Genomic DNA, 14,734 nt, shown 5'->3' with positions numbered 1-14,734 from the left:
TAAGGAAAACTGAGACAGGCATTTTATAAGAGAAGTCCTTGGGAGAAGGATTCTGTCCTTTTTGGGACACCACACTTTCTGAGGGCACTCTCTTGTTCCTTTTGTAAGATGTGAGCAAAATACAGTGATCAGAAGTTCCAGAAAAACAATTTACAAGGAGAAAAAAAGCCCAGTGAGTAGTACTAGTAGGACTAAAGAGATCAAAAGGGACTGAGCATCAGGTAAAAAACCCCAAAAACATGAAAGAGCTGCAAAGGGATAATGTGTCCCATACACCTGTGAAAGAGGAAACAAGCATGAAGGAACTCAAACTACAGCAAAGAAGGTTCAGAGTGGAAGTTAGGAAAGGTATGGTCTAATGGAGAGGAAAGCTGGGAAGCTATGCCAGCTCTGAAGAGCTTATAGAATCTCTCTCCACACAGCAACTAGGACAAGCATCCAGGAGAAGCAGCACAGGATGGGTTGACTCTCTATCTCTGAGCAGAGGTACCTTATACTTTCACAGTTACATTCAACACTATAAAAAACAGCAATCCTGTCCTTCCTGAGCCAAGGGCAACCCCCTAGAGTGAAAGGCTGTGGATATCATCAGTGTTTTCTTTCTCTGCAGTGAGAACAAGCCTCACATAGCTACACTCACATAACTGACATAACTAACTGTTGTAAACATCAACACAGTGTATCTCAGCCATGGGATCAAGACAATCCATTTAAATCATCTGCATTCAATGAGAAAAAGCACAGACATAAGACTTAATAGACATTCAAGTTAAACTGAATACACTTGCCATGTTGTTGCAACATCAAATTTAAGTATTAAGTAGCTTTTCACTTTAGTACCCTGATATTAAGTACAATTCTAACAAATTCATTACTTGTTTTGAAGTCAGGTTTGTCCATTTCAGTGCCTTGCCTCCTCTGAAATAAACACAATTTTCCCCACACAGCCAAAGGTTACAAGTGGGAGACAGGCTCAATAATTTGTTCCAACTAAGAGAAAAAGATATCCTAAATCCAATCTTCAATGTAAGTGAAAGTGACTTAATCAGTTCCTAGTTTAGAAGCAGGGGTTTAAGCCTGACCCACAGACAGGGCCTGTTCACACCTCCTTTTTATTTTCTCTCTCGAGCTGCGAAACAAGTTGCACAATACAAGTGTTTCTAGGGGCTATGCAGCTAGTGCTCAAAAAATATAGGTTTAAAAAACAATAATAATCCATAATCCCAAGAAAGAGTGTTTTCCTCATTCCATGCTACTGTAAAATCCATTTTTTATTTCAAAGTGCCTAGTGCTTGTGGCAAGAAGTCTTTACGGGAACAACTTGAACACAAGCTGGTAGCAGCGTGATTTTCCCAGATTTGCTGCCCAAGCTAATAGCAACTGAGTGTCACTTTTTCCAAGCTGCTTGCTTTTGAGATCTGCATTCAAGTGTTAAATCCAATTCTCTCCAGTGTAACTTTGTTCTTGCCTGCTTGTGAGCAAACACAGAAATGAGAATAGGAAAGAGGCTTAAACAGGCATCTAAAGATAGATAAGGGGGAACCAACAGAAAATTATTTTCAGAAGCAGCATGGACACGGGTGTAGGGTTATACAAGTTGTGTGGAAAAGCATTATCAAGATAGAAAAGAGATCATGGAAGGAAAGCAGAAAGAAAAATGGGAAGACTGTAGAAAACCACATGAAAAGACTAAGGTTCAAACACTGGAAAGAAAACAGGCTGTTACGGGAAAGGCAACAAAAACACAGTAGAAAACATAAAAAGAAGGTAACAGAAAAGACAGTCAGCATATTTCACCTAAACCTGTCTCAATCTGGGACATCATCCTGGGACCTAAAGTTGCTACTGGCCACAATTTCATACTAAACACTGTTCAATACAGGAGTTGAGTTTTAAATGATACTTCACTTTTACTGCAGCCAGTCTTCACACCTCCATTACTTACTCTTGTTAAGTCCATGCCAAGTTTCAGCTGAGACAAAAGATGCAAGATAACACTGCGCTGCTCTTCCACTGCCCCTAGATCATCTTCTTTATCATCACAGATATCCTCCAGCTCCTCATCTGGATTTATTTCTTCAGGTTCCTGGAATAAGAGCCATAAACTTAGCACAGAGATGTAACTGGCCAGACAGTATTCAAAGAGTACTTCATATTATTTTTAACTGCCCATGTATGAAAAAAAGACTAAATAAACTCCCTGCAGAGAGCTACACAATGGAATTTACTCCCAAGATAAACAACAGCTGAAGATTTTGAATGGATATGAAGATAACTCATTGCAGACTCCATCTGGAGGATTCAGGCTCAGATTTCTCACCCTCTCTCACATGGGTCATGGAAAGAAAGAAAAAAGCTTAAAAGAAATTCCTGTAAGTTTTGTGCATTCACAGAACGTCAAGCATCTAACACATACATAGAAACAGCAAAGCAAAACCTAGCAGCAATTCCAACCACCTCAATAACCCCCTCCACCTCCACACCACTTCAGCCTTTCCAGTGTTGCCATCACTACTCCAAAGACTGTGTCGGACTGTAGTTCTGAGTTCCGTGACTACCGTTATGCCTGGTATCTCCGAGCTGCACTTCACAAGCGTTATCATGTTGCTGTGAGTGCAAATATGTAATAGTGAAAGAAAAAAAAATAACTCAGAGTAGTTTCAAGACAACAAAACCCCATGCATATTACACTGCAGGTGTTGGTGTCTGTGTAACTGAAGCAGACAGACTAGTAATTACATCTGCACTGTTGTAGCAACCAGCACAGCGCAAGCAGAAAGTCAAATGCTTCAGGCAGAAGGGAGGGTGGCATTCCTAGGGCTCTGAACTGCATCCTCCTGGAGCAAACAGCTGGAGGGAGGCAGATGCAGAGGGGAGAGGCACTGAATGCCACAGGAAGGCAGCAATATGCCTCTGCATAAGCAAAGCCCTTTGTCCTGGAACAGCTGCCCTGGCTCAAGGCAGATTTATGAACACTCAGCCATGAAAAACAGGGGGACAAGCCCTCACACAGAGCTCAAATCCTGATGACAAGTACACAGAGGTGACTCCTTTCCAAGGATGCTATGCTGTTCTGCTCTCAGAAGTAAGGGAGCTGAAAATACCTATGGGGAGTGATAACACTAGTCATACCTCAAATACATTTAGTACTCAAACTGTGACTAGCTTAATTACTGAAAGGAAGCAATTAAGCGATTTAGCTCAAAGCTCCCAGGTTTGTTTCATCTTTTCTTTTTTTTAACTTCATAGTAACTACTCTGACCCATTTAAAAATCTATAAACTATAGCAATTGAAAAAAATCCTTTCCATTTCGATTTTTCTGTAAGACAGCCTAGTGCTATTGCAGAGACATAAAACAGCACATTATCTTTTCACAGTTACACAGCCACAGCCAAACAACTGTGTGAAACCAACTAGCATAAAGAGGATGTAATTATGATTTTCTAGCTTAGTTAGGAAAACATGTTCTTCATCATAATCCCTGCTGGTTTTTTACTTCAGTGTTTTGCAATTCAAATACATTTTGTCAGTTATAATGATACAGACTGTAGCTGAAAATGATACAGACTGTAACTGTATTTCAAATGCATTAAGCCACCCTGCAGTCAAATGATGAGAGCTGCTCAGATTAAGAAAAACAGATGCAACAAGACCTAGAAAAGAAAGGAAAATGTAATAGCTGAAGACCAGCAATTTTGTCTTTTGTCTGTTTAGGCAGTTCTTCTTGGGCCTATTTTGAGAGTGTCATGAATTTCAGTTAAGTAGTATTCCCTTGCATTTTATCTAAAACAAGTAAATAATGAAGTGCAAAAACCTATTTCAATGCCTTGCATTGCCACTCCAGTTGGCTCCCTCCACTTGACAGCAAGTTACATAAAGCAGCAAAAATGTGTTGAATAAACAAGGTAGAGAGTTTCATTTACCACAACTGTCCTCACTCCTCCTAAACAGCTAACCAAAAGTATGAGAATAACTGTCATTAAATCATTTTCACATAATATGATTGAAACATTTACAGGTATTCCTCCGAATAATTCCCCGCAGAAATGGGATGTCACATTACCTTACCCTTGTTAGCTGGCAGGGCTCTGCAATGGACTGCTCTTCTCTGACAGATTCTGGCTTGTTTATCTCTGCTGGGAAATTCTGAGCTGCTCCATTTTTGAAGTGGTTTGCCAGGGAGATCTTCGGTTCCAACCAACTGATTGTCGTTCCTGAAGCAAAGGAAAGTTTGCGCTGAAGCTTGCTCATCCTCTGCAAGGTCAGTAAACAGCAGTTTCCAACAAAAGAACTAGTTTTATGGAATAAGCTGAAAGCAGCCAATTCCTCCTGCAGCCAATGCCTCCAGCAGCCACTAAACAAAGGTGGTGCAATGAGACACCACCTTCAGTGATCATTAGCACAAACACTGGGATTGGCGAGCTGTAATACATGCAACTTGGACTGGAGAAACTAGTTGGTGTCATGAAAGGTGTAATCAGACACTACAGGAGGAGCCCAGTATCATGGGAATGTTAAGCAGCCTTTACACTTTTCTTTAACTGGTACCAAAATACATATAAGAAAAACAGCTTTCCACTTACTGGCTTCTGAAACCCAGCTCTGTTCTAGACTAAAAAAACCTAAAGAAGAAGTTTTGCTGCTACTGTTTTCTCTGGAGGGGGTGCTTGTCTTTTCTCAGCTGCCAAGAAGGCAGGCACACAGTGTTTAATAAATAATAGCTGTCAAAAAAAATAAAAAAAAAAACAAAAAAACCCCCAAACCTGCAGGGTTTGGAAAGCTATTACCCACCTGATGATCCCAGCATCTCCAGTTACTCTCAGTTAATTTATCAGAATGGGTCAGGTTCCTCATTAATAATACAAATGTTCCATTCTTTTTCAAAGGGTAATAAATGTACAGGTGATTCCAATCAGTTTTAACTGAAGAATACACAAACTGACAAACCATCTTGGCTGGGTTGCAAACACGGAAATTACTAGGAAACCTGAATTTCTACCACCAGATAACAGTTCCCTGTGCTACACTACGGTATCTGTACTACAGTGTCTGTTGTCTCTTCCCATATGATACACAATCCTGTATTTCCTGACCCCTGTTACCTGCAACTAGGTCACATCCTCAACCAAAACAGGCAGAGTGAGCTTAATTCAGATAAACAGCAGCATTTTCACCAGGAAAATACTGGAGCAGGAAAAAAGTCCAGCTTTGCTATTGAGACAACTTTCCCACAGCCAGGTAGGTTATTTTCATCATCCATTACTCATTAATCCACTACATCATAAGAAACAAGAATTCCTGACCACACTAAATTAAAGCTATTTAAACAGAAATTTCAAAGAAGTCAAAAAGTAAGATGGTCAGAATGCTGCTGTCACATCTTTTTGAAAAGGTTTCACTTGTCCTAAAAACCTCTCCATGACATCTGCTTTCTAAGCTGTAACTTTCAACACACTAATCTCTAACTGCACGTTCTAGGCTGCATTTAATCCATGCTCACTGCCTCTGTATTAGCTTGAATTTACCCAATAGCCTCCCTTTAATATTTTCTATCAGTTACATATAAAATAACCTTATTTATTACATTTTCTGTTTAATTTTTGCTGTTAAGATGGCATTTTTGAAAGATTTGAGCTACCAGCTGTATTTTAATCTTTGTGAATGGACAAGATACCACCTTAAGATTTCTCTTCCACTGGAAGAGCATATACAAATCTGTCCTCAGCTATTTTGCATAGGCACAAGCCATTCCCCTTACTTGTGACATCCTCCTCCTCTAGAGCCTTTACCAATTTCTTTTTAAACAGTTGTCAGCACTTCCTCTCTGGTACAGTACAGACCTCTTGAGTTTTCACTTCCTACATTTTTCTTCAAGAGTTGCAAATTGTTGTCGCACACCACTTGTGACTGGAATTTAGGAAAAGGTGGAACTTTCTTGTTCATCTTTTAAGTTTGTGATTCAGAATACATTTTGATGTGTTGGGGTAATATTTTCAGTCTTCTGATTGGGTTTTTTTGGGTTTTTTTTGTTCATTGGTTTGGTTTTTTTTGTCATCTAACAGTCTATAGTAAACTGGCACTCTTACATTATTTCTAATCCTTGGTTTTTAAGCCTGGCTTCACGAGTTGAATCAAAAGTATCCCTCCTTAGCCAACAGGAGAAATCTGAGATAAATGGGTTAAAAAAAAAATAAATTTAAAAGGTTCTTGGCAATCCTTGAAAGGAACAAATGTAGTGTCTTGAGAAAGGCCACAGCAGGGGTGAGATGGAAGGCTGCAGAAAGACACAGGTATTCTTTTAATGGTCTCTTTTTAACTCTGGCCCCAGTAATGCATCATCCAATCTGCTGATCCTCTCTTCTCCATCCATCTCCCCAGGATATCACCAGAAATCTTCAAGATTTGGACATATTCAAGCAGTATTTTTAGACTTTGCCATAACAGGCAGATACCAACTGAATAGCAGTCAGTGAATTAAGCTTTTGCCCTCATGGTTTAAAAATTTAAAAACCTACACCACTTGTCAAAAAAAACTCCAAACTAAAACTATCTTAAGTTATTACAGTGGTGCTCATTGGACCCTACTTATGCCCTCAGATACAAGTCGAAAATTCATCTTAGTACTGCATATGTGAAAATGCCAAAACAAAAATACTTCTGATGTGTATCTCCCACAGTTATGCATAAACAGTCAAAAAATTCAGAGACTAGGAAGAGTTCTTTCAGGATAACTTCACAGTTCAGACAAATATCTCAAGAGTTGCCATCCAGTTTTTTATGTTTAAATGAAATTTTGAACTGAAATACAGCAAAAAATTTTATTCAATCTATTCACATATTCTCTTTTAATGCCTCTGGTGATTTCAGAATCATAAACACTTTTTATATAGCTTTAATGTTTTTATATAACATTTTTTTCATCTTGGAAGCAAAATCTGTTACAGCTCTGAAATAATATGCCCTGGCAAAGGAGGCACCTAAAATTTGAGAAGAATATGGGACAGATAAAGGGAGAGACAACTCCTTTGTACTTTGTTACACACTTACTATATCTACTGATCTGTTGTGCAAGAGAAGTATTTGAAAATCCTAAAAACCTCACAAAAAGCCACAAAAACAAGCTGCAGAATTTACAAACAATTATGACCACATTCAGTTCCATGTACTGCACATGAATCAGGTAGAACAATTCCACTAAGCTCTTACTTGCATAGAAGTGACCAATTGTGCAGACATGGCAACATATTTGTCTGCTGCCTGCACATATTCCACACCCATCAGCAGCAGGGTTTGGGGGGGTTTTGTTTGTTTTTTGGAGTGGTCAGTTGTTTATTAAAAGAGATTTTCTATTTTTCTCAACCTTTAAGCAATTTTCATTGACTAGTCCATTCTGGCCTCAGACTAGAATACAACACTTTTCTTTAGACTGTGGTTTAGAATAAGGCAGTAACTCAAAACAAGAACACTGATATTTAAATAGTATGAGTAGCAACCAGTGCAAATTCAGAGTTCTGTATTTTAATGCTTAACTAGAAATGGAAGCTACATTTAAATAAGAGTATAATAAATACTTACAATAGGTAATCAGTGTGTAAAAAAAGAATGAAAAAAGCATGGCATTTGGCACAGTTGTAGTGGACACCACATGTCCTAGAATCTGCAATCCTATAAAATTCCCCCTCCACTATTACAGTTATATCCCAAAGGCAGCCTTCATGTTGGGGTGCCTTAATGGTTTATTCTGTAGTGAGATGTTGTACAACAATTAGATGTCACATTTATGCAGCTGCTGCCATAGACTTCCTGATAAAATAAATGATTAAAAAATATATATTCAACATGCACAGAGTTCCACCCAACACAAACAAGTTGGAGTCTGGAAAAATTCACAAGAATCCAGGCAGTCATCAGTTTTCTTTGCCCATGTGTTAGTGGAACAAACATTTTTGCATGAAGGAAGGGATTTGTATTTGTTACAGAGCTCTGCTCCCTGTGAGCACCTATACCCACCTGCTGGTAAGGATCCCTTTTGTTGAGAAGCATGTTGTAACTGGAGAATATGGAAACAGTCATTTAAGCAGTTCATGGTTGCCATGGAAGTTGCTTTGAGCATCAATAGGTCCTGATCCAAGGATGTAAGGTGACCGGAGGCAGGAAGGCATTCTATGCTCCTGATCAAGTCTCTCTGCTGGCCCTCAGCCTGAGACATCATCTGTCAAACAAAACAGTCACTTATCAGGTGGTAGAAGTGCTGTGTAATACCTGTCCAGCTGTGCACACAGAGGACCCCAAAAGGCTTCAGAACAATCATAAAACTACAAGGTAACAGATGTAAACATACGTAAAAAACAAACATATGTAAAATTAACTGTACTTTTTTTCTTAACTGTGAGAGCTACTACTACAAGAGTCATTAAATGGATGATGAATCTACTCACAAAAATACATGGCACTTTATTAACAAGCAAAAGAATATGAAAGTGGCTTTAAAAAAGCAGGAAAAGAGGAATTTGAACAAGATACTTGTTGCAGTAAATACCAAACTTTCATGCCTAGTATATAGGGATGAGGTGAGAGGGGAATTGCAGGATTACAAATATATGAAAAATATAAAAGCTAAAATCCTAAGGCATCACCATGTACACTCTGTGTGAGAAGTAACTAAGCTCTGTGCTCTGCACAGCCTGGAATAGGATCTACTGTCTGTGGGTATCAAGATTTTTTTTCACTCCCTACAATCAGAGGTGCAGTACTTTAACAGAGAAGACCTGTATTCCTCATTTTGGCTTAAACCATAAAGGATCTTCATTTACTGTCTGCACTGACACCACAATGATTATCACTATCTCAGTGTTTACTTTGCAAGGAAGGAAGAAAAGCCAGCAGGATTTTCACCTTCATTCTGTGTTCAGATTGCAGCTGTCCTGTTACCATTGTTCCCCCTGCTCTTCCCCAAGCTCCTTTCCTGCTTCACACAGAGCTCCACACCCTTAAATCACAGAATCTTCAACAGCACATCTGCCCACATGAGATACAGGGGCAAAGCACACCAGCCATCAAGCAGCACTTTCCTCTTTATACTCACAGAAACAAAGTATTACCTGATTTTGAATCACATGAATGAAAGCAAATTCCTACACATGCTAGTGTCCTTTCTGGAGAGGAACAACAAACAGCAGCCATGTAACTGGGCAGCACTACTCTGCAATCATTACATGTTCTGATAGTGAAGGTAAATGTAAGGACAGATTGATTTAGAAGGGCAGCACCAGAATTTCTTTAAAAAACCTTAAAAGAATCATGCATTTAACTACTATGGCACTACATAGCTTTTTCATTCCAATTATTTAATTCCCAATCCTAGCAGTATCTGACTGATTTTTTTTTTTCAGTACTACTACCTGCAATCCCCTCCAGGAACTGCTTTTAAGATTTCATACAATACTTAAGGAACACGTATTCATCCAAATTCATACTATGTGATCTTTAGAACTTTTAAGGGCATGGCTCTGTAGCGTGAGAAGCTGTGAATTTACAGAGCATTGGCTCTTTAAAAGTGGTGTTAACTGTGCAAAGACAGCCTTAGCATATACCAAGAGCAACAGGGCAGAAAGCTACTAAAATATTTAGTTATAGATAGCCTTGCCTATACAAACACACCAGCTGCTATCACAACATGTGTTTCATTTTTCTCCAGACACAAATGTGATAAAAGCCTTTGTGTGCATTTTTTTCCCAACTTTGAAAAAGTGTGTTGGCTTAAAAAGAAACCCACACAAAAACCCTACAGATAATTAGCTGACAAATCAACACAATCCTTCTGGTGACCTTTACTGTTAGTAATTCACTATGTGGTAGGCCCCAAGCACTTCATTCCTGGACAGACCAGACAATAGGACAAGCCATGAAGTTCAAATAGGCACATCTTCCCTTTCAAAGAACACACTTTGAACAGTCCTAAGGCTTTTCCTATTTATACACTCATCTTTGGGGAAAAAAAACGTAGTGCCAGGAGAAGAAAAGCACAGTGACTATAAGTCCAAAATCTTGGAAAAATACACATTGTTCACAATACAAAATACAAAACTGTTCTCACTTTGCAAACACACAGACACCTGCATTAGGTGCAAGTTAGCAAAAAGATCTTAAACCTCTTGCTTTGCACAGTAACTACGTCAGCATCATGACACATATTCAGCCAAGAACAAGGGGAAGTTAAAGGGAAAGGGGCTGACAAGGAGACCCAGATACAGTGCAGTGCATGGGAAAATCAGAAATGGTCACAATGTAGCAGATCCTTTCAAAGAAGTTGCTCTTTCCACAGCTTTTCAAAATGAATTTCTAAATGTTCCAGCTGTACCATGTTCAGGGGTAACAGACAAGTATCTGCCCTTCAGTATTTTAATTACATCTAAAAAAAACTAGGCATTGTATCTAACAAGAATTTTAGCTTAAAAAAGGCAAGCAAACTAATTTTAACATTCAGAAGAGCCACTACTACAGAGGATTCTTCCTCTGTGCAGGTCAGAAGTTTTTAAGTTGATAAATAATCATGCTGTGACATCAAACTCAGCAGCAATCAAAAGAGCAGGAATAGCTTCCTGTGCTCTTTGTAATGCCAGGAAAAGTCATTCCACTTTATCCCAATTACAGGATGCAATCCACTGCTTCAGTGCCCCAGCTCACACATACTCCTCTTTCCTCCCTGAAATTTTGAATGCCACAATGGTGTTTGAAAATTCAAAAACTGAAAAAGCCATTTCTGAAACATTTTTATTTTCCTGAGCACCTTGCAGTGCTTCACACATCTCTGCATTAGCACTATAGGAGACTTTACTGCTCTGAGAGGATAAAAACAGGATGGCAGCAATTACCCTTTTGCAAGAGATCTGCAAGAACAGTTTGCTGTGGAGAGAGACTCACAGACTCTAAGGTTTAAAGAGGCACTCACTTTGTGTAAGCTACTGAATAATTACACCTTAGTACCTGATATAAATCGGGGCACAATGACAGCATGCCATACCAGTGAAACTATCTGCAACATTCATTTACTGGAGAACTTACCACAGTGCTCAGACACATATTTTAAGGTTAATGAGGTTCACTCTTCTATTCCAGTTTGTCTAAGTTCAGTTTCTAGCTATTCATGCTTCCTGTATCTTTATTTGCTAAATTAAAAAGCCCTCCATTAGAGACTTATTTTTGCCAAGAAATGTATCACGTCACACTAATTACAGTTAACATTAAAATACTCATTAACATAATACTACCACTAAGTAACACAGGTCAGCAATGCGTTATCTTTAGATAAGCAAGATCCACCCTGGAATCATCCACAAGCTAAAATCAACCAGCAGTCAGTCTGCTCTATCAGTCAAGATGGAAAGGTAATTATTTCTGGATTTTTCTCCCAAAATACACTACACCTGAACATATAGTGAAAAAAATCCCAGGTGTCTGAATTGCTCTCTGTTCAGTCATATCCATCCCGAGACAATTCATCTAAATGAATCAGCATACCAGAAAATAGTATTAGCATTCTGAAATATCAATCAAGACCAACTTCTCTTAGCCATGAGAGACACAAGCACAGCTTAGTCAGTTCTTCTATAGCTTCTCATGGGAAGAAAAATGTACAATAATATCATAGTATGTGCTGTTATACCCCTTAAGGATACTCCCTTGTCACTTGTAGTGCTATAACTTGTAAGGATGAGAACATGGTTCTACCTCCAGCATCAAGACACTACTGCAGAGTACAAAAATCACAGAATATATACCATGTATTTCTACAATTAGCCAGGGCAAATTACTTATCCTCACACAGCTGTGCAAAAATAGCTTAGGACATGCTACTGACAATACATCCAACTAAGAATAGCAGGTTTCTTCACAACCTTACAAATAACACCACAGCTCTCTCAGAAAACTGTAAGGGAATTTAAAGCATACAAACCTCTCTAACATCTACAAGGTGATCTGGCTGCATAATGGGAACTCTTTTTCCTGTTGGCAATCTGTGATGTCCAACATTGAAGAAGGAAACTGCATTTTGACTGGGTCTTCTCTGCACACCAGGAGAGTTGGCACTTCCTTGGGATGCAAGAGAGAAGCTGCGAGATTTCAGAGGAGGGTTGTTCTAGTGAATAAATAAGCATATTGAGAAACATTTACAATTAATCCTAATAACCAGCAAGTTCTAATGTGAAAGATACAGCAGAACAGTTTAATTTTTAATTTTTTATAGAGCAAGGAAAGATGGCAAAGCTCTAATAATGTATTAGTAGCAACTGCTAAATATTCTCCACTGTCTGCTTCTAGCTGCCCTCTTTTATAGTCTAATTAAGAACAATCTGTATCAGTAAGTATCACTTCTCTGACTTGAAGATCAGTCCTTGTTCTGCAACTGCACTAGAAATTGACTCCTAACAGATCCTGCAGGGATAGAGCTGACATTTAAAAAGATGAAAATTCATTTAGAGCTATTAATTCAACTTATCTCTTACAACAAAACTAGCTATAAGATGTTGATTGTTACTTAAAAGAAAGATTTTATTCAGGTATTAGAATGATGTTAGGGCAATTAGGAGGTTCTGTGAAATACACTATATGCATTCCCACCACATGGTTAGCAAATAGAAACAACAGTACTCAGATATAGCGTTGAGGATGTTTTTCTCAAACATAGAATTCATCCTAAATTTATTGGTGGGCTGCTGAGTGGTTTTTAGAAAAGAAGGGGCTTAAAAAAAGAAAAAAAAAAAAAAAGAAGTAACATTCCCAAAATGGAAGGGCTTCAATAACACTGAAACTGTATTTGCAACTGCTTCTATCACCAGCCTGAGTTTTGCCCATGAGAGCATCAGTCATACCTTTCCAATAGCTTCTGTGTGATGCTGTGTGCATATCTGTAGCCTGCTAACCCAGTGCTGTCGCTCTTTAGCATCAGTAGCTAATAAAAGCAAACCAAAAGGATTCTGTTAAACTAAGACATTTCAAATTATGGGCAAAAATGACTGCTTAATTCTTAAAAATCACAAGACTAACAGTGCAAAGTAATTTATTTTTAATCAAAAACTCATTTGACTGTAATAACTATAATGTTAGGTCAAGTTCAACATAAATAGTATATACTTTCTTCTTTTTTATGCTATTTTTGGTGTTACAAAATGAATTGAAAAACATCAACAAACCACAACTACCCTCATAAATATTGTAATCTAACAGCATGAAACATTTTCCTGGAATAAGAGTGAGATACACCAAATTAGAAAATTACAGCAAGTCTTCAAGGGAAGAAATTCTCAAAGTTATTATTTCTTCAGCCTACAAAATCAGAGGATGGGCTTTTATAACCACCATAAGGTGGCTAACAAACCGAATGTTAGGAATAATTAAATTCTCTGTGAGCATCACCACAGTATTGCTACCTACACGAATTTAGAAAACTTTGAATCAGTACAATTTAAGGACACTATACATGAAGATTAAATCCCATTCTACACATATGATTTCTTTTGAAGGTCATCAAACCCAAGTGTTATGGAACTATCCATAAATAAGGACCATTTCTAGCTGAACAGTGGGATGGAAGTTTTGAACATAATTTTCATGGCAGCACTTTACCAACCAGGTTGTCTCACTTTGGCCCTGCAGCCAGGTCCAGCCAAGCAGCCCCAGGTGAGAGCCAGGACTGTCCTCTAGTGGAAGGATCCCCTGCCCAAGAATCCAGGTCCTACCTCTTAGTTTATACTGCTCCCCACTGGCAGCATTGACTGTGAAGGTGTGAGAGTCTTCATCACTGGGTGAAATGACAGCTCCAGCCAGCTGCAGGGTACCTCTGGGCTTCAGATGTCTAGACTGCTCATTCACAAAGTACTCCAACAGGCCAGCATCATTGTTTAATACAAAAAACCTGCAAGGATAACAAAGCAAATACACTGAATAAAATCAGCTCCTTTTCCTTTTCTTTTTTTTTTTTTTTTTTGTGCAGGTGGTGGTACCGGGAGAAGTCACTACTCTCATTACAGGTTCACACAGATGGGATTGGGACTAAAAGACTTGTGTCAGGAAAACCTTAAACATGTGAGTTATGTCCCCAAAATGGCACAGAAATTAATTTCTTGGCATTTTTTTTCTCAGAGCACAGGGATTGCACAACAAAACAACATGCCCACAGAAGAACACTATTGCAAGATTTTGGGAAACAAAAATTATATCCTGAATCATTAGGGTTTAATAAATCCTTAAACTACATACATTAAGAATAAAACACCCCAGATACAAAGGTGCTGAAACACAAAACCATGAAACTGAAGCAAATCCAGATTTATTTTTTTTTAATGGAACTGAACATTAAGCTTCAAGTTCCACTTGAGTTTAATGCTGAGAATAATGACACAAGTCACTCCATGCCAGGGGCAGCACAGGTGGCACAGTGTGGTACACTAAAGACTTGTCTCTCCAGCATTAATTTGGTTGCACTGTGCTGCTCTAGGAAGAGCATTAAACAAGAAATCTGACCAGAGAATTTCACTTGACACAGAAAATCAAGTTATTCCAGGGGAGACAACATCCTGGGGAAAGGGAAAAGCCTGCTTGAGTTTGAATTTACAGTAATAAAGTCTTAACTTTTTTAAGTGATAGCATTATTTGGCACAAAGGTGAAAACTCAGCAGAAAACACAAAGACAGTATTTTTTAATAGAAAAGGAGAAAAAACCTAATGCTTTTT

The 14,734-nt window shown here is 38.5% G+C and overlaps 1 protein-coding gene across 2 annotated transcripts in view; it reads right to left on the bottom strand.

Annotated features, from left to right (window-relative positions):
* OSBPL11 (oxysterol binding protein like 11) overlaps positions 1-14,734 on the bottom strand; it is a 38,708-nt gene that overhangs the window by 8,692 nt on the left and 15,282 nt on the right. The window contains exons 3-8 of one of the 2 annotated variants that reach the window (XM_058839575.1): positions 13,741-13,916; positions 12,874-12,953; positions 11,958-12,140; positions 8,012-8,213; positions 4,070-4,215; positions 1,946-2,086 (exon numbers count right to left, since the gene is read on the bottom strand). In XM_058839575.1, the coding sequence (XP_058695558.1) occupies positions 1,946-2,086; positions 4,070-4,215; positions 8,012-8,213; positions 11,958-12,140; positions 12,874-12,953; positions 13,741-13,916 (928 nt within the window). Of the gene's footprint in view, positions 1-1,945; positions 2,087-4,069; positions 4,216-8,011; positions 8,214-11,957; positions 12,141-12,873; positions 12,954-13,740; positions 13,917-14,734 lie in introns of those variants that run through there. The other variant, XM_058839576.1, reaches the window with a different exon arrangement.

This window comes from Poecile atricapillus, chromosome 5, assembly GCF_030490865.1.
Source record: "Poecile atricapillus isolate bPoeAtr1 chromosome 5, bPoeAtr1.hap1, whole genome shotgun sequence".
Classification (NCBI taxonomy): domain Eukaryota; kingdom Metazoa; phylum Chordata; class Aves; order Passeriformes; family Paridae; genus Poecile; species Poecile atricapillus.
Note: the sequence above shows the minus strand (reverse complement) of the source record. Positions and strands in the feature narration are given on the sequence as shown.